At 41.5% G+C, this 23,049-nt stretch overlaps 1 protein-coding gene across 4 annotated transcripts; it reads right to left on the reverse strand.

Annotated features, from left to right (window-relative positions):
• Positions 1 to 496: 496 nt before the first annotated feature.
• LOC147886251 (uncharacterized protein At4g15970-like) lies at positions 497 to 22,397 on the reverse strand. Of its 4 annotated transcripts, none has more exons than XM_087395545.1 (3): positions 22,111 to 22,397; positions 21,396 to 21,782; positions 497 to 985 (listed from the first exon to the last, which is right to left on the reverse strand). In XM_087395545.1, the coding sequence occupies exons 1-3, from the start codon at positions 22,279 to 22,281 to the stop codon at positions 497 to 499; spliced, it is 1,047 nt and encodes a 348-aa protein (XP_087251671.1). In that variant the 5' UTR covers positions 22,282 to 22,397. The 4 variants fall into 4 exon arrangements, with proteins under 4 accessions (XP_087251671.1, XP_087251670.1, XP_087251672.1 ...); XM_087395544.1 differs by having other exon boundaries at positions 21,396 to 21,788; XM_087395546.1 differs by having other exon boundaries at positions 580 to 978; positions 21,396 to 21,788; positions 22,093 to 22,397.
• Between the last annotated feature and the right edge of the window lie 652 nt (positions 22,398 to 23,049).

Raw genomic sequence — 23,049 nt, forward strand, 5'->3', positions numbered from 1 at the left:
AAATTGCAATAGCACACCCAACCAAATGAATCTTCACATAGACTATGATTTGGTGTTAACAATGAAAATTCAAATAAAACATAGTTTCTATCTGTGAAGCCTATCATGAACAAAATTCTCAATGATGAAATTTAAATCTTCAAAAAAATCAATATATGATTTTTCATTCGTTAATTGTTCTATATATTTGTAAAAAAACAAACCCTTACTCACTAAAAAATGATAGATTCATACTTGTTGTATTCTTCTGGATAGCACTATCATAGCCATTCCAACTAAATGGAATAAGAAAACATGACAATATATTTGTAGAGGATAAATATGTCCTTTAGGCCACTGATAGCTTATCTTTCAATTTCCATAATATCTTTGAAAAGAAACACGATATGCAAGGTATTGATGCAATATGGGAGGGTAAGTTGCATTGACTTTGCTACATCCATGTTAGTTAAGAGTACAAGCATTGGATTTGTACTAGAAAATAGATACCTTTGAATTAAATCCAATCAAATGTACATCCATTAGGACCTTTCCATGTTTGATTGTGGTTGATGACATCTGATCTAAAACTTTCCCAATCATTAAGAATTTTCTTTAGGTTTCTAGCCTTATTTCCAAGTCCATTACAACAATTTGCATGAATGGTACATGCCACATGCATATCGAATGCCCGATGTGAACAAAAGCTCGCAAAGAATTTAATGTCAAAAAATCCAACCTTCACCCCTATCTCTTCCAAATGTTTATCATGTCGTATCTCGATGAACACATCTTGATCATGCTTATTAGGATATTTGATTCTCGATTCATACCAAAACTTGTAAAATTGAATAGTTTGGTCATTGGAATGAGAAAATGAGTATCCTCCATTAGGTGCATTTTCAAGAGAGCTTGAATTACCATTGAAGCGATCACATGAAATTTGGAAGTCTTTATTTGGTAATAAATGAGGAAAGGGGTTTCGTAGCCATAGCACATCTGCATCCTAAAGCAAATAAAGAAAATGCAAGTATGTAATATGAGTTCCACAAAAAAAGTCAACTATAAATCACTTTCTTTTACGTTGTAGTTCCATGCAAGGACTTCCTATAGAGGAAAAATGCGATAAAAAGGAGGCAAACATGATATTATTAAGAAAAAATTGCAATATTTCAAGAATTCAAGATTACTATAGAAAATACCTTACAATAAGAATTACAAGGGTTTAGCGCCTCGATATTTTCATAAAACTATTATATGTTAGAATAAAAATGAATGACTTTTGTCTAAATAGTATGTTCACCTTTAAAAGTGGTAGATGCACACTAAATTAAAGTGGTAGACACATCCAAATTTGAGGGGTTTAAAAGATTGAGATATGACACCAATATTACAAGATAAACTAGCATTAGTTATTGTCTAATGAATTAATACAATGTACTAGTTATTGTGGGAGCGTAATAATATTATATGAGAACTTTTCCTAGTATCAACAAGAAACCTAGACAAACAATCTTGGAAATCAATAACTTAGATACTTCATCATTAATTCTTAGAAATGGACATTGGATAAGCTATGAGAAGTGAGATCATCTTCATAAAACTGGTTGTTTTCTACTTGTCACTCTTTATATCTAGCAAACAATAAGAAATAAACCATTTAACCACTATAATATGCATGTCTCACCATGAACTATATTTTGTGGTTCACAAAGGCTCTATTTATATCTACTACTACCTAGTCCATGCCTCTCCCCATTAGAGTCCTCTTTCATCCCATACAAAACTGACATTCCACCCTTCTAGATCACCTCGTGACCATCATTTTTAAAGGAATTTTGTGTCTCTTTATTTATGTCACTGTCATACTCATTGATGTTCTTGAGTACCAATATCTCAACCAGCCCTTACTTGCATTTCAATCATCTCTTAGCTTACATCTCAATATTTTATTTCAAATTTATTTTAAGATTTATTTCATCTTTGCCCCATTAATGGACTGGGCCTCCTTTCCTTTCATTTTTCTTGCTTATAAGACAATGAAATTTAAAAGGGAAATCAACAATTTATATAACATCTCTATATGTCCTTGCTATGCAATTCGGATAGTGTTGAGAACACTATACACCAACCCTAAAGCCTCCCTTGCAGTTGTTGAATAGTTCATCTTTGTCATTCAAGTCGTAAATGTTAGATATCAATGCTCCACTCTCATGTAACTACGCGGGAACCAACTTACTCTACTTGTAAGCCCCCCATATGAGAAGAAGGCATTTGAGTAGCTCGGTTATCCAATAGGTCCTGGTTTGGACACCAGATGGGGGCCATGTGTGGCCTGATGGCTGGACCACTTCATATAGAGTTGGCACACCACCAACTAGGCTACATGCAAGTGCGGGAAGGCATCCCATGACTGACTGCACTGAGGGTAGACAGAGCATTTCTCGGGGCAGCCCACTGTCGGGTTGCGGGGCCCGTTTGGAGCCTCAGATGATCTCGGATGGCTCTAGGCCGAATGCCAACCATAGGTTGGTTGCTCTATTTTGTGCACCGGTTCTATCGTGTGGTCGGTGGTGTATTTCGGGACCAACCCCCAGTCGACCATTTTGGGTGGACTGGGTCGATCACCAAATTGGGTCTAGCTGACTACGACTGGTGGCTATATAAGAGCAAGCCCATGAAGCCCATTTCATCACTGGCTACAGCAACCCTGATTCCTTAGCATCCACTACTGTTTTCAGCATGCCATTGAAGCTTCTTTCACAAGAGCACACGGCTGGGAGGCAGCGCCATCTATTGTATCAGTTCTACAGTAATCAAAATTTTGATTCTCCATACTATCTATTTTCTCTCTTGCGTACGAGATCCTGTTATCTATTGAGCACAAACGTTGTATTATTTTCTTACAGTAAATAGGTAGGGAAAATTAAGTTCCCATGCAATTAATCTAAAATGGACCCAATTTCTAGCTCAACTACATCCACATGCACATGAAAGGTCACTTTCTTGTTTGGAGAATCATTTCCTCTCATATTTCAATAAACTAAAAATTTGGATTTATAATGTTGTTTCCTTGAAAATGAGATGAGCCTCTTAATCCCTTCCTCTTTTTTCCTTCTGCTTCAAGAATATTTACCTCTTAATCCCTAACTCTTTCAAGCATTCATGAGGAATCCCCAAGTGGGTCCTCTTCTTGCATAGGGGGCCGCATAACCCATCTTCACCCACCTCCAACACCTTATTAGGGAATTTGGGAATTTTTGTGTAGTTTGGGAATTTCCAAAATGGTTGAGATTTGACCATATGGTCAAATCTTAAGCCGATACTTGAAAGTAGAATCTATCCTAAACAATATAGTAGGAAGTTCTCCCATGTCCCACTTTCAAATAGAAGGTTAAGATTTAGCCACATATGGTCAAATGTTAACTGATTATTTGAAAGTGCGACTTGGGAGATTCCCAAATTCTCTAATATAGTGCTCTCCCTAGTCCGCTTGGTAGTTGCACGTGCCCCAAATCTAGATCGTTACCATGGTGGGTCCTTATGGGCAAGATCCCCTTGTCCTCTACTCCTCTACTTTGGTCCAGCATCTCGTCCCTCCATTTTTCAATTGAGTCTCTAGAAATCTACCCTGCTCTACTACCTCCTCTCTTACACTTGCTCTACTACCCCCTCCCCTTTCATAGCATGCTCTACCCTTAGCATCCACCCTCTAACTCATTTTGTGTCTCCTTTAGGTGTTAGGCTTTCATTCATGCTCTTTTGAACTCTCCCCTCTTGTTTTATAACTTAATTCCCATTGTTTTCCTGCCCCCTTAGCTGTACTGCTTGATTGTCATCTCTCTAGTATTGGAAACCTTAATCCTTCCATCATTTTATGGTTTATTGTTATGCAAGCATGGTGAGGAACATCTCCACATTATCATGTAAAGTTGTAGCCAGTTAAATGCTTCACAACACTAAAACTAAATTGGGTGAATGGATCCATTATACCTACAAATTGAATGACTAGATAGTCATGAGAGGACCTTTTAAGGGGCCATATAAGCTAGCTAAGAGAAACAGAGAGATGTCTCCATGAGTGTAAGGGACACTCTTAAGTTCAAACACGAAGAAAGGATGGCTTGCAAGGGTGTACATGTCTACATGGCAAAGAAAATGTCATTGCCTCCATCAATCAATCAAGGTATGATACCATTGCATTGTCAGTTTATTCTAGTACTCTATATACACTCTTTACAACATGATTGTATGATGCTATTTGAAGAATCTATGTTGGTTCTTCTTACACATCGTGTGCACGTGCACACACACACACACACACACACGATATAATGTTGATTTGTAAATTTATCTCACACACAGAGACATTTATTTCTTTACACACACACACACATACATGTATACTTCCCTAACTATGAATTATTCTTTTATGTATCCCCCACGAGATCTTCCCTTTATAATATCTTTTTAGCCACCCCACACACTAAGCACATTAATCCTCCCATACCTCTAGTAATCCCTTATCAACCCGTGCACTCATTCACTCCTTACTCCACTTAAGACTTAAAATTTCTTTTAATTATCTAAGGATGGTTATCTATATTCCTAGGTAAAGTGATAACAAGATGGGGAAAACATGCATTATCGATCTACCCAAATGTAACTATGATGTTCTAAAAAATGATATCCTTGAACTGATACGTTATGACCTATGTGGGCCTTTGAAATAGAAGGTACCTCCTAATAGTCATAGAATGATTATTCTAAGAAGATGTGCTGAATTGGTGATAAGTCTTCACTTTGAGGAGCATGATAAAGTTTGTTGTCTAACTTCCTGAAGGAGAAGTCTAAGACGCTTAAGTACTTTAAGAAATTTTTTGCCATGACTGGCAAGTTGTTGGAAAAGAATAGGTCAGAGCCCCCGAATGAGGAATGCATCCCGGCGGGGGGGGGGGGGGGGGGGTGAGGGATTGCCACATGGGCAGCATAGTGGCTGTCATGTGGGCAGCAGTCAGACAAAAGAGGAATACCTGGCAGAGAGGGCATCTCTTGGAAGGCAGAGCAGAGGCGGAATTACCACGTGGCTGTCCATTTTGCAGAAGTGGTTTACGCATTTACTATTGGCATCATTTTTTCATTTTGACACTTATCGTACATATCCACTTTTATTCACTTATTATCAGTAGGTGGGGAGTAAGATGTGTCAAATTTATATAGTTCTAGAATGGCATCCTAAGTCTAAAGGATCCTATTTGTAGACTAGTCATTTTGCCTCATCTTTTTGATGATCAGGCCCTCATAGTTCAGGACTTGCCAACACAAGGAATTGCTCAACTTTTGATGCTCAAGGGTTGAATCCTCGAGGATACCGTGTGGGGTTTTTTCTTCATCATGGAGCATCAGAGGAGGGTCTAGCAACAAAGGGGCAAGTTGAAAAGGATCTCAGAGTGTCACTAGGAGGAGCTCGAGTGAAACTCGGGTGGAAGATGGTCAGGGTAATGCAAGATCAAAGGGATTGAATCTATGGTGTTGATCTAGGGGAGGCTAAGGGTACAGAATATAGATGTCAATTGGAGGCCTGTTCGGGTCCACTAGCCAATCTATCAACCAAATCTTAGATGTGGGATCCTTGGCAAGCTTAGACATACCAAGGGCATTTTCAAAATTGGTCACATATTATACTTCTATAATCTAGCTTCCAAGTAGCTTCTCAATCTCCCTTAGTAATTTGGTGGAGTAATGCTATGTTATTCTCTATTGCCTTGGATTTCCCTGAGTCAATTCCCGCGATTCTTGAACTAGAAGTGGACTTCATAATGATGGGCCGAGTATTTGGAACAACTTGGGAAAGGTGGCAAGGGAAGGTCTAGTTTGCTACTGAGTCATCATCATCCATCTCTTTGCACTGGAGCAGCATGGGCGGATTCTCATCAGGCACATTCAGATTGCAAATCAGAGATTGAAGCTAGTCATAGAACACCATTGAGCTATATTTTTTCTACTTGGAGGACCTCTACCTCTTCCATATCTTGGCACAGATTTGTGCTTGTAGCTCAGAGATCTTCCACTTCTTTTTGCAACCCTTTAGGGGTTGCTAATTGGTTGGGGCCTTTTGTGCCTCTTTGAGGGCTCTTTCTAGCTAGACCACGTTGGCTACCACCATAATGACTTGGGATTCCCATAGTTTGGAGTTTTAACTCTATAGCTTATCAACTTCAGAGTGAAGATTCATGATCTCTCTATGTCTCCATATGAAGGTGTTGAAGCTCACCATGATTCTACAACAACTCATCATATACATGTTTCTAACTCTCCAACTAGTCTTGGAGGTTGTCCTTCTTAGCAATAAGTGCACTCTATTGCTTCTTGAGCATGGCCATGTTCTCTTCAAATAAATTTAACCTAGTACTGTGCTTGCAAATAGAGATTGTGGTACCTGTGGAGGGATCTAGTGCTTTGCTAGAAAATCTAGGACGCTCCTATTGATTTGAGTACAATTTCCTTGAGTGAGTTGCAGTGGCATAATTATCTTGATGATCATCTTGAAGTAGCATAGGAGCAAGAGGAAATAGATTGGGTAGAGGTATAGTGCAAACCATATGGACGGGCAGGGTAGGCATAACCACAAAATTGGTGGTGGCCACTTCATCTGACTTGGGCTAAGGTTGTGAGCATGCTCCCTAGTCCTGGTGTTGGGGCTAATTAGGAGGTTCTTGCACCTTCTGCTCCTCAAACACAAACTTGTTGGCCTCTTGATCTTTGGCTGATCCTGAGTTAGACTTGGTTTTGTCTCTTAACTTAGCTTCTTTTCACTATGAGATGAGGAGCCTTCCTCTTTGTCACCACCCTAGGCTTTTTCTTGCATCTGCTCACTAGGCTCCTCAGAGAATTTGTCACTACCCTTGTCCTTTGACTGTGGACCATTTCTCTCCTTGCCCCACTATTGGTGCTAGATGGCCCTCCTCCATCACCAAGTGTCGGTTGGGCATTGAACTTCTCTTTATGTGACACGATATTGTAGCATATATAGATGAGGGATGAGTCTCTAGTGTGCATGGCCTCTAGTCACAACCTTAAGTTGTGTGTCAAAAGCTTTATCAAAGGTGGAGAGCCAGTCCACCACTTAGAGGCTATCCTCCAAGGTAGTGACCACCCTTGCAACATACTACGTGGGCACGTAACCCATACTCTTCTTGGGGCCGATTAACTCCGAAAAGAATCTACAGATGAATCAGAGACATTCATTTAATGCCTTGTTAATCAAATAACCTTGAGAGGAAGAGTAACTATCTTTGTCAAAATATTTGTCATAGTGCTATCAGAACCACCATCTGGAAAACCTCTCCTAGTAGATCTGTGGACAATTGCACATGAACGTGTTGGATAGTAGCATTGTGATCCTCCTCATCATAGGAATCCAAGATCTCCTCTACAAGGGCCTCATTCCAAACCTCTTCCCATGGAAGCTTTGTGAACTTTAGAAGTTTGTTACATTGAAGGATTCCCTTGATGATGGCATTGGCGAGGTTTGCAATGGGATGAGGAGGTGCAAACTATGAAGGTGTTGTGTGCCTCTTCTATCTGACAGTGCATGCTCTATGCTTCTCCATGATCATTAGGATGGCATACAGTGCGACAGAGTAGAGTGGGAATGGGATTAATGGCAAGGATATCTAAGCAAGAGATGAGGATGTGGTCGACAGAAGCCATGTGAAGAGCAATGGGATAACAAGTGAATGAAAATGATGAAGACAATGAAGAACGAGAGTGAAGTGTAGATGACGAATGGCTAAAGATGGATGTCTTGTCACTTGAGTGGCTACATAATGCAATAAAAGACCCAATTTGTAGGTATGATTGATCGAAATTGATGCCCTCGTAATCCTTAAACTACCATGTGGTTGCATGCAATTTATTCCCTCTACTATCGCTAAATAGCTTACTGGCACACATGCTGATACACAAGATTCAACCAAGGCATTCTCAACTGAGTGACCTATATTCGAGCTTTATGTTATCAAGGAACCTGCTTCTCTTCAGTAGGGTTTCACTTTGCTTCCATCATACACCTCGGGGAACACATTGCCTTGAAAATCCTCAAGCTGTGCTATCCAATTAGAAAAGACTTTAGCCAACTTGTAGAGCCCATTCTGTCCAATTTTCTAAATTTATTTCTAGGGGTCCCAGTTTGGCATTATACAATAACAGCAACATACCCTTTTCTAGGTGCTTAGGCACAATATGTTGAGCATGCCATCATTTCCTTCTCTTTTGAGCCACCTGTTGTGACCAGGATATGCAGAGGTACAATTCATCTAGGCCGATGCAATCACCCCTTTATTGCTTTCAGTTAGCCTAAGTGATGTTCAGTCACCACTCAAAGACTGGGAAAAATGATTCTAAGGGAACTACCTCTTCCAAACCAAAAGCTATTTAGAATGATGTTAGATTTATAGTGACCTTAAAGGCAATTCTATAAGCCCATAGTGCAGCATAGAGCTTAGTATCCTAATCAATTTTATTAGACTGCATTTTCTTGATCAAGGTTAATTTGATTGTCTTATTTGTAGATTTAGCTTCAAAATTACCTCTGGCATAATAAGTCAAAGATAAAGTATGCATAATCTTGAATTCATCCTTCAGTAGAGCTGCATGATATCACTAAGGAAGTGTGATGCTTGATCACATACAATTTGTATTGGGCATCTGTATCTACAAATAATATTTTCAAAGACAAACAAAGTTGTGCTCCAAGCCACATAAATCTTCTTCCCATTTGGAAGCATTATCAATCCCAATATACATATTTTTTTAAAACTTAGCAGGTTTAAAAGGACCAATAAAGTCTAATCTCCATCTTTGGAATGCTTTCCAAGGATGAGTGGGCTGCAATGGCATAGATTGATTTGGCAAAAGAAGGCCAGCATGTTGGCATACATCACATTGCATGCACTTGGTATGAGCATCCTTGAATAAAATTCCCCACAAGAGACCTACCTACATGACCTTTGGTGCTATCAATTCTCCTTTGAAGTGTCCACCAAAAGGGCCCAAGTGAGCTTCCTTTAAGACTATGGCACATTCATGTGGCAAAACCCACCGACACAGAACACCATCTACATGCTGTCGATGAAGATTCCCACCAATTAAAGTGAAGTTCCAAGATTTCAAGGCTAACTACTTGCGTTTGTCTTTAAGCATACTGTCAAGAAAGTTTACATGGGAGAGATAATCCATTAACTCAACATACTCATGTTCATAATAATCAACCACAAAGAGCTCATCATTTAGGTGTTTTGTAACAATACCCTATGTCTCTTTAGCTCCTATGTGGGTTTTTACCAGGCTTATAAATAATCTTGAAATTAAACTCTTGTAATAGTAGCATGCAATGCACAAGGCACCCTTGAATGATAGTCTTGTTGATTAAATAAAGCAAGGCCTGATGATCAACATAGAAAATAGAAGGATTGCTGAGTAAATAATACCTTAATTTTTGTACATTGAATGTCATGCCAAAGCTTCACGCTCAATAGTGCTATAGTTAGACTCTATAGGCATCAACAACCCACTGGTATAATACACTGGGTAATCTGATTGACCATTTACTTGTGCAAAAATGGTTCCTAATGCATATCGAGAGGCATCAATATGCACATGAAAGATGATATCCTATCTAGGTTGCCTTCATTGCCTTAAAATAGGATAGCTGCAGCCTCGTCTTTTCAAGTCTTGAAATACAACAGACAACTGAGTAGTCCATTCAAAATTAACATCCTTCTTAGTCAAATCATGTAAGGGAGCTACAAGCTTGGAAAAATATTTGATAAAGTGCCCATTAAAATTGATAAATCCCACAAAGGAATGTAGTTGAGTTAGATTCTTAGGCTTTGGCATTTTTTGAATAGCATGCATTTTATCAAGTTAGTTTTTGATGACATGCTGTGAAATCACACATGCTGGAGCAAAATACCAAATCGAACAAAGAAAACACTTTTGGATGGATTAAGTGAAATTCATGTTTGCCTGCATTTCTAAAACACTTTCTCTAGAAAGAAAAGATGATCTTTGTCTATAAGAATAGACATAGAACTCATCCAAATAAATGGCTATGAATTCTATTTGATAGTCTCTGAAAGTTTCCACCATGAAATTTCGAAATGTTGATCATGGTGCATTCTTAGATTGATCATTGGAGCTACAATGATTTGATTGTAGCCATTGTAACCATCCATGAATGAATACATTTCATGTCCTACCACTTGATCTAGAGTTCTCTATTAAGGTATTGGAAATGGATCAGGAGTAGCTTGAGCATTCAATTTTTGGTAATTGATACATACTCTGACTTTACCATTTTTCTTTTGCACTACCATAATGGAAAACAACCAATCAATGCGATCAATAGCATAGATGAATCATGCTCAAAGAAGTTAATCTAATTTCTTGGCATAATTGGGATTCATTCTATACCTTTGTTGCTGAATAGGTTTGGCATTTGGTACCAATGGGATTCCATGTCGACAACTCTCAGGAGGAACTCCTCGAAGATCAGTATAATTCTAGGAAAACATTAGGGGAATTTTGGACAAAAAAGGGCCTCTTGCATTAGTTCCTTAAGAATTGTCTTAAACATGGATTAGGTTCTAGGCTAATGAGGAGCCTTGAGAATTAAACATCAAGGATTTTTTCTTCCTCCTCATTGGTGATATAAAATAACAACTCAAATAAAATGGTAAGAAGTAAATGTCATTTCAATAAATCAATATGATCCAAGGAATGTGGTGAGAAGGGGAACAAAGGGTGCCAATGTACTTAATGCACACGTGGACATGGTGGCGACTTAAGCCAATTAAAACCATTAGATCTCACAAGCCTAATGGCCTAAGGAAGGTGAGATTAGACGATGGTGGTGGCTTGATTTGGCTCAATGAGGACCATTAGATCTCATAGAGATCTAATGGCCAAGAGGTGGCGATGCTCTCGCACCCTTGAATGAGCTTTCTGATCTAACATGCACGATTTGGCACTATTAGCACACTGTCTTGGCTAGGATCTACATTGTGTGGCTAACCTTATTTATGGGGAGGGACTTTAATGTGGCCTTTGGTGCATTTGATCCATTAGATATCACTAGATCTAATGGTTGTAGATGACTATAGAGAGGGCATCCCTCCACATGGTGTGCGTAGAGGAGCTTGTCGCTCACAACATTGACTGCACTGCAATGTAGCATGACATAGTGGGTGGCCATTGTATGCTTGCTCCACATAACATCCAACTTTCCAGGCCTTTGATTTGGTCCATTAGATCTATGTATATATCTACTGGATAGTACCTTTGAATATAGTTACTCCCCCTACACATTGAGATCTATCCCGTTTAATTTGGGTAGGTCATCCAATAAGGGAATCCCAATCAAAATTTGCCATTTAATATAGATTTCACGGCCTTTCACTTGTAATCAACATCCCATTTTTCCAATCCTCCCCTTATGAGGCCTTTTTTGAGTCCATAATTCCCCTAATGCACATCCTTGCACCTAGAAAAAAGCTCTTTGACAACTTGTAGTTACTCGACAAAAACATTGGCACTTACCACCATTGTTGTAGGCTGATCTTCTGTGCCAAGGTTAAGTTGTTGAGTTGGTTCTAGAACTAACTGCTCAGTTTCAAGTCGTGTAATGGTGAATGTTGTGTTAGCCAATTCTATTTCACCTACAATACCTTTAGTGAAGTTTCTCAAAAATAAATCCTTCCGTTTTTCAATATGCTCAATCTTCAACTTCTACTTTATCTCTGTAGCCACTTAGAAAATATCAATTTCACCGATAGGAAGAATCTAAAATTCCATCAAGCATGACTCCACAACTTGGTTAAATGGATCTACAACTTCCAAATCCTTAGGCTGATAACTACCTAGTACTTTTCGAGGAATTTTGGGAAGAGTGTAAACATAAATGAAGACTACATGGATTATTTCCCATGTACTTTGATAAAAAATACACAAAGATATTTCAACCGATTTTCAATTGGGTATCTCCCTGATTGGTATGCTATGTCTGAAGCATTCTTACATAGGTTTAGGTAGGAGATTAATGAAGAGGATGTTTGCACCAAGTTTAGTGACTTTAAGAAGAACAAGGGGGAGTCTGTCCAAGACTTTTTGCTATAGATGTAAGCCTTGATCAATTAGTTGACAACCATGATAGATCATAAGTCCCACAGAGCCTCATTGATTATGGGATGCACTCAAGTGGACTTGTGCAAGCGAAAATAGTCAATCCAACTAAGACATATGAGGAGCTACTTGACTGAGCTATCGTTCTCGAAAAAGTGAAGGCCTTAAGGGCAAGATGGAGATAAAGGATGCAGATAATGACACTGCGGAAACACCAACAAAGAAAGATAAGCTCATGTATGAGATGAAAAAGGCATTAAAGGAATTGGGAATTCAAGGGAAGCCAGGTAGTAACGAGAAATGGTGCAATAAGTGTTCTAGGAATGTACACTTAGAAGAAGATTGCAAAACCAAGTCTTGGACATGATGAATCGGATTATTAGTTCGACGGTAAAAATTTACAAGTATCTACGAGCCACGTCATAATTGATACTTAGCCTACTAGTGGTAAACCATCGCATCCAGAGCAAAATAAGGAGAAAGGTAGAAATGGTAAGGAAAAGAATACAGACCCTTCAAAGACTCGATGTCTATGCTGTGGAGAGAATCATCTCCATTGTGACTGTCCAATTTGGGTTGAACATCTGAAGTTCCTTGAAACTAACATGGAATGTGAGGAAGTGGATCCAGAATGCTGCGTAGTTGTAGCCGAGTTACTAGATACAATGGAAGCCCAAGTGGTTACCAGGTTAAAGGCTCCAATTACAAACACTATAGATAGTGGTGTATCTAACAAAGATGTTAATTTCTAAATTAAACTTGTCTAGGAACAACGTAATGCTTCATATCATAGGATAGGGCTCACGTGTGCATAATGAGGATGTAAACCAAATTTTTTATTAATGGGACCTCCTTTTGGGGTATTAATGTGTATTTCTCCCATCTTAACATGAGAGTAGAATTTTAAAACCATAGATAAATGGCTCTTAGCCATAGGTTAACCTATGCTTGGAAAAGGTTAAAGCTATGCCATTGGGGGTCAAAGGAAATCATTAATTAAAGAAGGTCTAAATAGTAGAAGTTAAGTGAATATGACCCCTTCTCAACCTTTATTCTTATTCATTGAATAGGTATCAAGTTGAAAACAATTCAAAAATATATTAAGTAGTCAAAAAGCTAGAGTGAGGGGTTGGGAAGAAAAAAGGGGGGAGAGAACGAAGAGGAGAGGGATAAGTGAGGACTTCAGGGGAGAGACCCCTCTACTCTTATCTATGAGGATACTTTTAGACTTCTTTTATAATATCTCTATAGTGAGTCGATAAAGAATGTCTTAACTTAGAGTCCCCTCAATGAATGCAATTTTTAGAGTGTCTCTTCAAATGACCTTAGCTTTATTGGGTTACCTCTTCCTTTTCAGCTAAAAGATTAATTGAAAATAATGGCCTTTTTAACTTAAGTTTATCCTAGCAGCCTTCAAAAAAACATAAAAGACTATATGTATGGAATAATTTATTGAGCTTAAGGGCTCCCTTCTAGAAAAGGTGGATACCAAAGAATAGACATTAGGCTAACGTAAAGGTCGCAGGTTGGTGGAGGATGAATCTCCATCGTCTGATCGAGCACCTCTTATAGAGGGAATTTAAACTCCTTATGCACAAAATCAGTCCACCATTTTGAATAAGATTCCAAGTGTCATTTTGCAACCCCCCTATGGCCCATTATGTGGGGGGAAGGGCCAGGGTCGAACTTTCCCAGTGCGCCATTTTCCAAGGACTTTCCTCCTGGGAAAGTTCGATGGGCCATGAGGGGGTTGCAAAATGACACTTGGAAGGCTTTTATTGGTCCGTATGGAAATGGGGGCTGGTTGTCTTATTCAAAATGGTGGACTTATTTTATGTCGTTCATAAGGAGGTCTAATTCCCTCTATGAAAGATGCTCGATCAGACGATGTGTGAAGATTTTTTGAAAACCCCAAACTCATCTGAACATATGTACATGTGTGATGTTCAACCTGTGTGTGTGCTTGCTGGCGTTCAATCAGATTTTGTATGAGCAACTTTCGAGCACTTCATGGTATCCAGGGACTGGATGGTGTTCATCATATGTGGATGGTCAGTGGGCAATCAAATGCTAAATGACTGGTGGCATGCAATTGTGTGCACATAGTCAATGAATATGTGCTTAAGTGCCTTGGTGTGTGATTTGGGGGAAATGTCTTGAGAGTGGTAAAATGTCACTGATGAGGTGGCAAATAAAGCTAAGGTGGCCAAATTGATTTGGAAAGGAGCATGCATGCACGTGGCTACGTGATGAAGGAAGCTTCTGGTCATGAGCTGGCGAGGATGGCAACGATGAAGAGGGACGAGGATCCAACGGAGGAGGGGGGTGTGGGCGGAGAGCTTCTGAGAAGGGGATTGCGCTGTGAGCAGGAGGAGCTCCTCTGGAGAGAGAGAGAGCTTGGAAAGCTGGAGGAACATCGCGATGCGAGTGCTCTATGAGCAGTAGAGAAGCTATGAGCATATATCGTAGTGAAGAGGAGGTCGTCTTCTCTTACTGGAACGTTTTTGAAAGGGCGCAGCATCTCAACTATGCCGAGAAGATACGTGAGTTTTAAAGCAAGGGAGAGTGGCTGCAGTGAGGATGCGATTACAGACTGCAGGGTCTAAAGAGAGGTGTCACTACTGCAAGCTTGGAGGTCTTTCAGAGGGGCGGTTCTCTGGAAAAAGCTTGGTAGGAGAGGCACAACAGGAGGGCTGCAAAGGAGATCCAGGACTGCGCAGAATTATACTATGGTTGGAATGATGGGGACGACGGTGATCTCTATTACGGGCCAGGATATCAAAACTACATAAACAGGCAGTTCTATTTGAATAGCTACAAGTTCACAAGAGAGCAGACGTCGTCGAACAGGTTGAAGTCATCTTTGAGCAAGTTCAAAGCGGTGGCGTGGGCTGTGATGGCGTGCAACTACAAGCCTGTGCTGCGAGAAAGATCAAGCAGATGATTCATTCCACCACCCATTGTCTGAGGTGTGGTGCTTCGTGTTTGCACTTACCGAAGTGTCTGAGGGTATCTCGATAAATTGCAAACCAGCCATAGGCTTGTCGAGGTAATAAGACGCGAGAGTTTAATTGACAACGCCCTACGTTGGGTCATACTATGGGGATGCAGTTGCTGAAAGGGTCATCAATTGCTCCCATTGGGAGTTTTCGGGACTTGGCGGGGGGGATCTCTCTACAGCAGACGGTGAAGACTTGAGAGAGAGGAAGGCGTGCACTCCATGAGGAGTAGGGAAGCTGTGAGGCCATGATCACTGTGTGAAGGAGTGTGGCTCTTGCTGGTCGTGACTTTCTGAACAAAGGCATGGCGTCTCTATTGTGGAGGTTGAGAGACCTTGGAAAGAGGGTCGAGAGCTCCGGGAGCTCTAGAATGCTGTAGGACTAGCTATGGGAGGCGACAAAGCAGTTGGTCGTCAGTTGCATGAGATGATGGAGGGTATACAATGTGAGTAGAAAGGAACTGCAGTGCTTGGATGATCACGTGAAGAAGAAGAAAGAGCCCTTGTGATTGTTGCCATTCTTGATCATTGGATCTGATATGTGGTACCTATGTGAAGTTTGTTGACTGTTATGTTGCTCTCGTTGTGGGTTCTCTTGTAGAATTGTGGTGTTTGATGGCATAGAAGAGGGGTGATGGCTTTGAGTTTATGAGGCAGATGATAGACTTGAAGTCAAAGAGATCCAAGATTGTTCTTCATGGATTTTGTCGGGGGAGATATGAGCATCATTTTCTGGAGTTATATTTATGTTTCATGGGTCTTCTATGTATTTTCTGAGCTTGATCTCAGTCAGTAGGAGCTTGTGTTGGGCTGTGTAGTCCACTGGTTTTTTTTAAAGAGTTGTCTGGCTTCCGGAGAAGTGTGGCCAGAGTGTGAGTTGTATCAGAAGGTATGTGTAGAGTCAATGATGTTGAATGGATGCCTTTTGCCTTGTGATAGTGTTGTTCGGGTGTTTTAAACGTGGATGAGGGTGGCTGTGAAGGCGGGTTAGGCTCTACTCTTTTTGTCCATCCACGTTTTGGTGCCTCCACGGAGGATGTTCACTTCAGTTTACAAGATTGGAAGAGCAGGTGTTCTGAGATGTGTTGCAAGCAATGGGGAGAAATCCACACATGAGAGTGATACAGTGTGAGTGGTGTGGAAAATGTGGTCACAGGAAGGACAGATGTATTGAAGTCCAGCTACGTGTGATCCGACTCCGAGCTAGAGTGCAGAGAGCTTTGAAAGTGCTTGCCCGCAGGAAAAAGAATGCTCTTCGGATGTAGAGTGAGCTTCTTCAGTAGTGTGTTTATTTTGTTGCCTTCCAGTTTTGTTGTGGTTGAGAAAGCCAGGGTGTGTGACAGTTGAAAGATTGTGAGGATGGCAGAGGACTTTCCAGAGTTTTGGGGGATGCCATATGAGGATGCAGTGAGATTCTTGGAAAAGATGGAATTCACAGCACTTATGAAGGATAGGGCAACCCCTCAGATTTTGTTTCAGATTTTGAATTATTGTTTGCAGGGAGATGCAAAAGCATGGTTGCAGACTCAAGTGGCTGCCTTCAGGACTGCTCATCCTCAGCAGCAAAATCCGGAGTATACAGTGGTGAGAGCAGCTTTTCTTGCACGGTTTGCACGATCCAGGAGCCCTAATGAAGTATGGAAGGAGTTGTGCAAAATTCAGCAAAAGGATAGTCAGGATGTGGATCAGTATCTGATAGAGTTTGGTAGACTGTGGAGTCTATGGTGTGAGGCTTTAATTCCTGAAGTACCCCCGCAAATGATAGAGAGAGACCGGTTTGTGGCTGGTCTGGAGCCTTCATTCCGTCTGAAGGTGGAGATGAAGAATATTGATAGTTTTGAGGATGCAGTAAGAGTGGCTAGAGAGAAAGAATGGAAGGTCAAGAGATTAAGGCAGCTTGGTATGCAAGAGGAGCCTAAAGCCCTGGTCAATAGGCCAGAAATGATTAAGGCATATGTAGAGAGAGAGCCGGTGTCTATTCCTATGCGGGATGATTCCCTAAAAAAGGAATTGCATGAAGATGTGGAGCTGATGAAAACACTCAGCCTAAATTGGATGGAGATTGCAGGAAGAAGCAGAGGTCAAAATAACAGGAGAGTTTCTATGGATGGAGGAGAAGGAAGTTCACCTGATGCAAGGAGAGTACCAGATTATGTGATGAGCTGTAGGCTGGAATTGGAAGAGGAACTTGAGGAGACAGTCACAGATGAAGAGAGAGATTTTTTGAGTGAGACAGAGGAAGAGAGCATCTCATCAGAGGAAGAGAGTCAGTTGTCTTCATTGTTGAAGGAACCTGATGATGAAAGGGAGTTGGATATCATTACACTTATGAGTGGAGGCTTGTCACTTGCTATGGAGGAGGGTGTTGCTCAGCTAGATCTGTGTGAGGTGGTAGAAGAGAGCCCGAGAGAAGGGGTTGCTACCATAGATGGCAGAAATGTTGAGAGCCCATTAAAGGCAGCTACGGATAAGTCTATATGTGTAGATGATGATCATGCTCCAGTGTTGAGTGGTGATGATATGCCTATGATGGCTGAATGCAATCAGTTTGTGGTTGACACTGTGATTGTGCATACCGAAGAAGATGAGATTTCAGGTTCAGCAAATGAGGAAGAGAGGTGTGAAATTAGTAGTGAAGATGAGAGCTCAATCATGTGTGACAGTGATGAAACTGATGTGGCTATTACTGATAAGGTAAAAGACCTACAGTCAGCAAGTGTTGATTGTGTGCATGCAAACTGTGATGAGGATGATGAGGTTAAGATTCAGTGTTTACAAGATGATGGTGATTCAGTTGATGAGCTAGATTATGTTCTTGATGATGCACTGGATGATATGTTAGCATTGATCTCTTCGAAAGAGAATGAAAACACCACTATGCATGTTGAGTTAGATGGCAGTGATAGTGTGGTTGATGATCAGCTGGATGCTTTACTTGATGATACCCTCATGGATTTTGCATGTGTGGTTGGCAATGACAAGAAAGAGTATGCTGGTATGTTTGAGCATTCTTCAGGTGGAAGAGATGTTCGTTTGCTCCCGAGTGATCTTGATAATTCATGTGATGGGTTGAGTTTTGCAGCTTCGAAGGTTGAGACAATAGGGTATGCTGAGAAGTCCCTAATCATAGATTATGAGCTGGTTGTGCCTGTGAGATCTGTGTGTGAGGTTGTGACCTCAAAAGATGTAGCTCATATGAAGATGAGCAAGACTCATGATACAAGTGTGACGACTAATAGCCAGTGGAGTTGTGTAATATCCAGGCAAGATAAGATATGGGATCCTGGAGGCTTATATGGAAGGAGCTGGTGGCTACATCAAATTGGTGTGTTGTTGATTCCATTTGATCTAGGAGGATGGTGGATTATGCATATCTGGCAGTGGAGGGTTCAAAGTTATCCTTTTGATCCGGGAGGAGAAAAGCAGAGGCATAGAGCACAAGCTTGCTTTGTTTTTGATCCAGGTGGTTTGCCTATGTTCTTCTTTAGCTGCTGGACATGAATGTCACAGCAGAAGAGTAGGGGTTGCTAAAGGTGTGTGAAGATTTTTTGAAAACCCCAAACTCATCTGAACATATGTACATGTGTGATGTTCAACCTGTGTGTGTGCTTGCTGGCGTTCAATCAGATTTTGTATGAGCAACTTTCGAGCACTTCATGGTATCCAGGGACGGGATGGTGTTCATCATATGTGGATGGTCAGTGGGCAATCAAATGCTAAATGACTGGTGGCATGCAATTGTGTGCACATAGTCAATGAATATGTGCTTAAGTGCCTTGGTGTGTGATTTGGGGGAAATGTCTTGAGAGTGGTAAAATGTCACTGATGAGGTGGCAAATAAAGCTAAGGTGGCCAAATTGATTTGGAAAGGAGCATGCATGCACGTGGCTACGTGATGAAGGAAGCTTCTGGTCATGAGCTGGCGAGGATGGCAACGATGAAGAGGGACGAGGATTCAACGGAGGAGGGGGGTGTGGGCGGAGAGCTTCTGAGAAGGGGATTGCGCTATGAGCAAGAGGAGCTCCTCTGGAGAGAGAGAGAGCTTGGAAAGCTGGAGGAACATCGCGATGCGAGTGCTCTATGAGCAGTAGAGAAGCTATGAGCATATATCGTAGTGAAGAGGAGGTCGTCTTCTCTTACTGGAACGTTTTTGAAAGGGCGAAGCATCTCAACTATGCCGAGAAGATACGTGAGTTTTAAAGCAAGGGAGAGTGGCTGCAGTGAGGATGCGATTACAGACTGCAGGGTCTAAAGAGAGGTGTCACTACTGCAAGCTTGGAGGTCTTTCAGAGGGGCGGTTCTCTGGAAAAAGCTTGGTAGGAGAGGCACAACAGGAGGGCTGCAAAGGAGATCCAGAACTGCGCAGAATTATACTATGGTTGGAATGATGGGGACGACGGTGATCTCTATTACGGGCCAGGATATCAAAACTACATAAACACGCAGTTCTATTTGAATAGCTACAAGTTCACAAGAGAGCAGACGTCGTCGAACAGGTTGAAGTCATCTTTGAGCAAGTTCAAAGCGGTGGCGTGGGCTGTGATGGCGTGCAACTACAAGCCTGTGCTGCGAGAAAGATCAAGCAGATGATTCATTCCACCACCCATTGTCTGATGTGTGGTGCTTCGTGTTTGCACTTACCGAAGTGTCTGAGGGTATCTCGATAAATTGCAAACCAGCCATAGGCTTGTCGAGGTAATAAGACGCGAGAGTTTAATTGACAACGCCCTACGTTGGGTCATACTATGGGGATGCAGTTGCTGAAAGGGTCATCAATTGCTCCCATTGGGAGTTTTCGGGACTTGGCGGGGGGGATCTCTCTACAGCAGATGGTGAAGACTTGAGAGAGAGGAAGGCGTGCACTCCATGAGGAGTAGGGAAGCTGTGAGGCCATGATCACTGTGTGAAGGAGTGTGGCTCTTGCTGGTCGTGACTTTCTGAACAAAGGCATGGTGTCTCTATTGTGGAGGTTGAGAGACCTTGGAAAGAGGGTCGAGAGCTCCGGGAGCTCTAGAATGCTGTAGGACTAGCTATGGGAGGCGACAAAGCAGTTGGTCGTCAGTTGCATGAGATGATGGAGGGTATACAATGTGAGTAGAAAGGAACTGCAGTGCTTGGATGATCACGTGAAGAAGAAGAAAGAGCCCTTGTGATTGTTGCCATTCCTGATCATTGGATCTGATATGTGGTACCTATGTGAAGTTTGTTGACTGTTATGTTGCTCTCGTTGTGGGTTCTCTTGTAGAATTGTGGTGTTTGATGGCATAGAAGAGGGGTGATGGCTTTGAGTTTACGAGGCAGATGATAGACTTGAAGTCAAAGAGATCCAAGATTGTTCTTCATGGATTTTGTCGGGGGAGATATGAGCATCATTTTCTGGAGTTATATTTATGTTTCATGGGTCTTCTATGTATTTTCTGAGCTTGATCTCAGTCAGTAGGAGCTTGTGTTGGGCTGTGTAGTCCACTGGTTTTTTTTAAAGAGTTGTCTGGCTTCCGGAGAAGTGTGGCCAGAGTGTGAGTTGTATCAGAAGGTATGTGTAGAGTCAATGATGTTGAATGGATGCCTTTTGCCTTGTGATAGTGTTGTTCGGGTGTTTTAAACGTGGATGAGGGTGGCTGTGAAGGCGGGTTAGGCTCTACTCTTTTTGTCCATCCAACGATTGAAATTCATCCTCCACCAACCTGGGACCTTTACGTTAGCTTAATGTCTATTCTTTGGTATCCACCTTTTCTAGAAGGGAGCCCTTAGGCTCAATAAATTATTCCATACATATAGTCTTTTATGTTTTTTTAAAGGATGCTAGGACAAACTTAAGTTAAAAAGGCCATTATTTTCAATTAATTTTTTAGGTGAAAAGGAAGAGGTAACCCAATAAAGCTAAGGTCATTTGAAGAGACACTCTAAAAATTTCATTCATTGAGGGGACTCTAAGTCAAGACATTCGTTATAGACTCATTATAGAGATATTATAAAAGAACTCTAAAAAGTATCCTCACATATAAGAGTAGAGGGGTCTCTCCCCTCATAAATTGAGGAAGTCCTCACTTATCCCTCTCCTCTTTGTTCTCGTCCCAACCCTGCTCCCAAGACCTCCGACCGCTCGCCATTTTCCGAGAACTTCTGGCAATTTCCCCTTCCCCTTGACGACGTTAAGTTAAACGTTATTGTGGATCACTAGACCTCGTATGTAGATGGGCTTGATGACCAAAAAATGCCGGACAAGATGACATACCGAGAAGATGAAGCTGTAGCCCTTCATCAAGACAGTGCTGAGGAACTGAATTCTTCTCCACATCATCTTGATGTAGTCGCCGCTCATGTATGCCTTGGCGCTTGTGAAGTTCACTCCTTCCGTTTGAAGCTGGTAGCAGAGTGGATGCAGCTGCGTGCATCGATCATAGGCCTTCTGGTCGAATGTGAGGATCACCAGATGCTTAAGTAAGTTACCCTCGGAGCTGTTGAGCAGGCGGAAGCTCTCCATGAAAAGGTCCAGCAACGAATCGGGTTCTGCCCAGGCTGCGTTTACGCTGGTGAAGATGAGCGTCTTGTTGTTGGGCATGGCAGCTTGCTCCAAGATCTCGTCTAGAGTCCTGATATCGTTGATCCCCCGAGGTCCTCCCTGCGCCTGACGAATAGAGAATGTCAATACAAGCCATACTGGTATTTGCGCGCTCAACCGAAACACGTGTTGACAAAAACTCTACACATAAATCTAGCGGAACAAGATCTCTCTCTCTCTCCCCATTCGTCGCTCGCGCTCTCAATACAACTTGGCGAAGCTACGCCTAACCGCGCAAAAACAGATCCGCCATTGCAACAGGCACAAAAACCTCTTAGAGGGCGATGCCTCAACGCAAAAAATGCCAAACAGTCAAACGACGTATAACAGGGATCATATGCAAAACAAAACAAGGGAACGGAAAGGCTGCAGGGGGAGGTGACGTTACGGCCAAATTGTCCACGAGGGAGGAGTAGGAGAAGAAGCTGTGGGGGAGGATTCGAAGGGCGTAGAAGGAGAGGAGCACTAGGACGAAGAAGCTGATGAGGGCGATTTTGCGGTGCGACGAGGTGAAGCAAGAAGCAGGGGAAGAGCCGTTATTTAGAGAGAAGGGAGCCATGCTCAAGTCTCTCTTTAACTCGCTAGCACCACCCTTCTTTCAATTTCACAAACCACTAGAAGGTCTCGAGAGAGCTTGTGTAGGGGAAGGGGCGCAGGGACTTTTGAGAAAGTCCTCGGAATATGACGAGCGGACACGAAAGCCCTCGGAATATGACGAGCGGATGCGAGTCACGTGTTAAGAATTTCCCTCCACAAAAATCTCCACGTGGCTAGAGAATTAACCATGGGTGAGGTTTTTATTGTAAGATAGCTTAATTGTCGACTAGCAAGAGGAAGGTGAAATTCCCTCTATGAAAGTGCAATCATTGGAGTGTTGAGATTTAAAAGGTGAAATTCCCTCTATGAAAGTGTAATCTTTGGAGTGTTGAGATTAAATCTCAGTTGACCTCGGCATTTTATGAATTATTAATAGAGGGCTTCTTTTCTACAAATCAATTTTGCAAACAATCCGAAGGTCTCGAGAGATCTTAAATAATAGAGGAGCTCGAGTAGAGGAGAAGGTGTAGGAGGTTCATTGAATAATTCAAGAAGGTGATGGAACACTTGCATCACCTTCTTGAATAATTGAAGGAAGAAGGTGATGGAATTGCAATGTAATGGAACACTTCCATTACCTTCATACTTTTATCATTGAAGATTTCTCTAGGCTTGATAGAGACTAGTTTGGTTGAAAATGTGAAAAAGTCTAATTTTCCTTATTTTTTTTCATGAGCCTTTTCCTTTGCGCCTACTCCTTCTTCCTTCTATTATTCAATATCACTCTCTA

This window comes from Dipteris shenzhenensis, chromosome 24, assembly GCF_047967505.1.
Source record: "Dipteris shenzhenensis isolate YYH24624 ecotype China chromosome 24, Dip_SZ_1.0, whole genome shotgun sequence".
Taxonomy (NCBI): domain Eukaryota; kingdom Viridiplantae; phylum Streptophyta; class Polypodiopsida; order Gleicheniales; family Dipteridaceae; genus Dipteris; species Dipteris shenzhenensis.

Bases quoted from the DNA above. Each gene is read 5' to 3' on its own strand.
- LOC147886251 (XM_087395544.1), bottom strand. From the start codon at position 22,281: ATGGCTCCCTTCTCTCTAAATAACGGCTCTTCCCCTGCTTCTTGCTTC. The intron at 21,789-22,110 runs GTAACGTCACCT...TCTATTCGTCAG, and splicing joins CCCTCGTGGACAATTTGGCC to GCGCAGGGAGGACCTCGGGG. The intron at 986-21,395 runs GTATGTCATCTT...TATTTGCTTTAG, and splicing joins GCTACAGCTTCATCTTCTCG to GATGCAGATGTGCTATGGCT.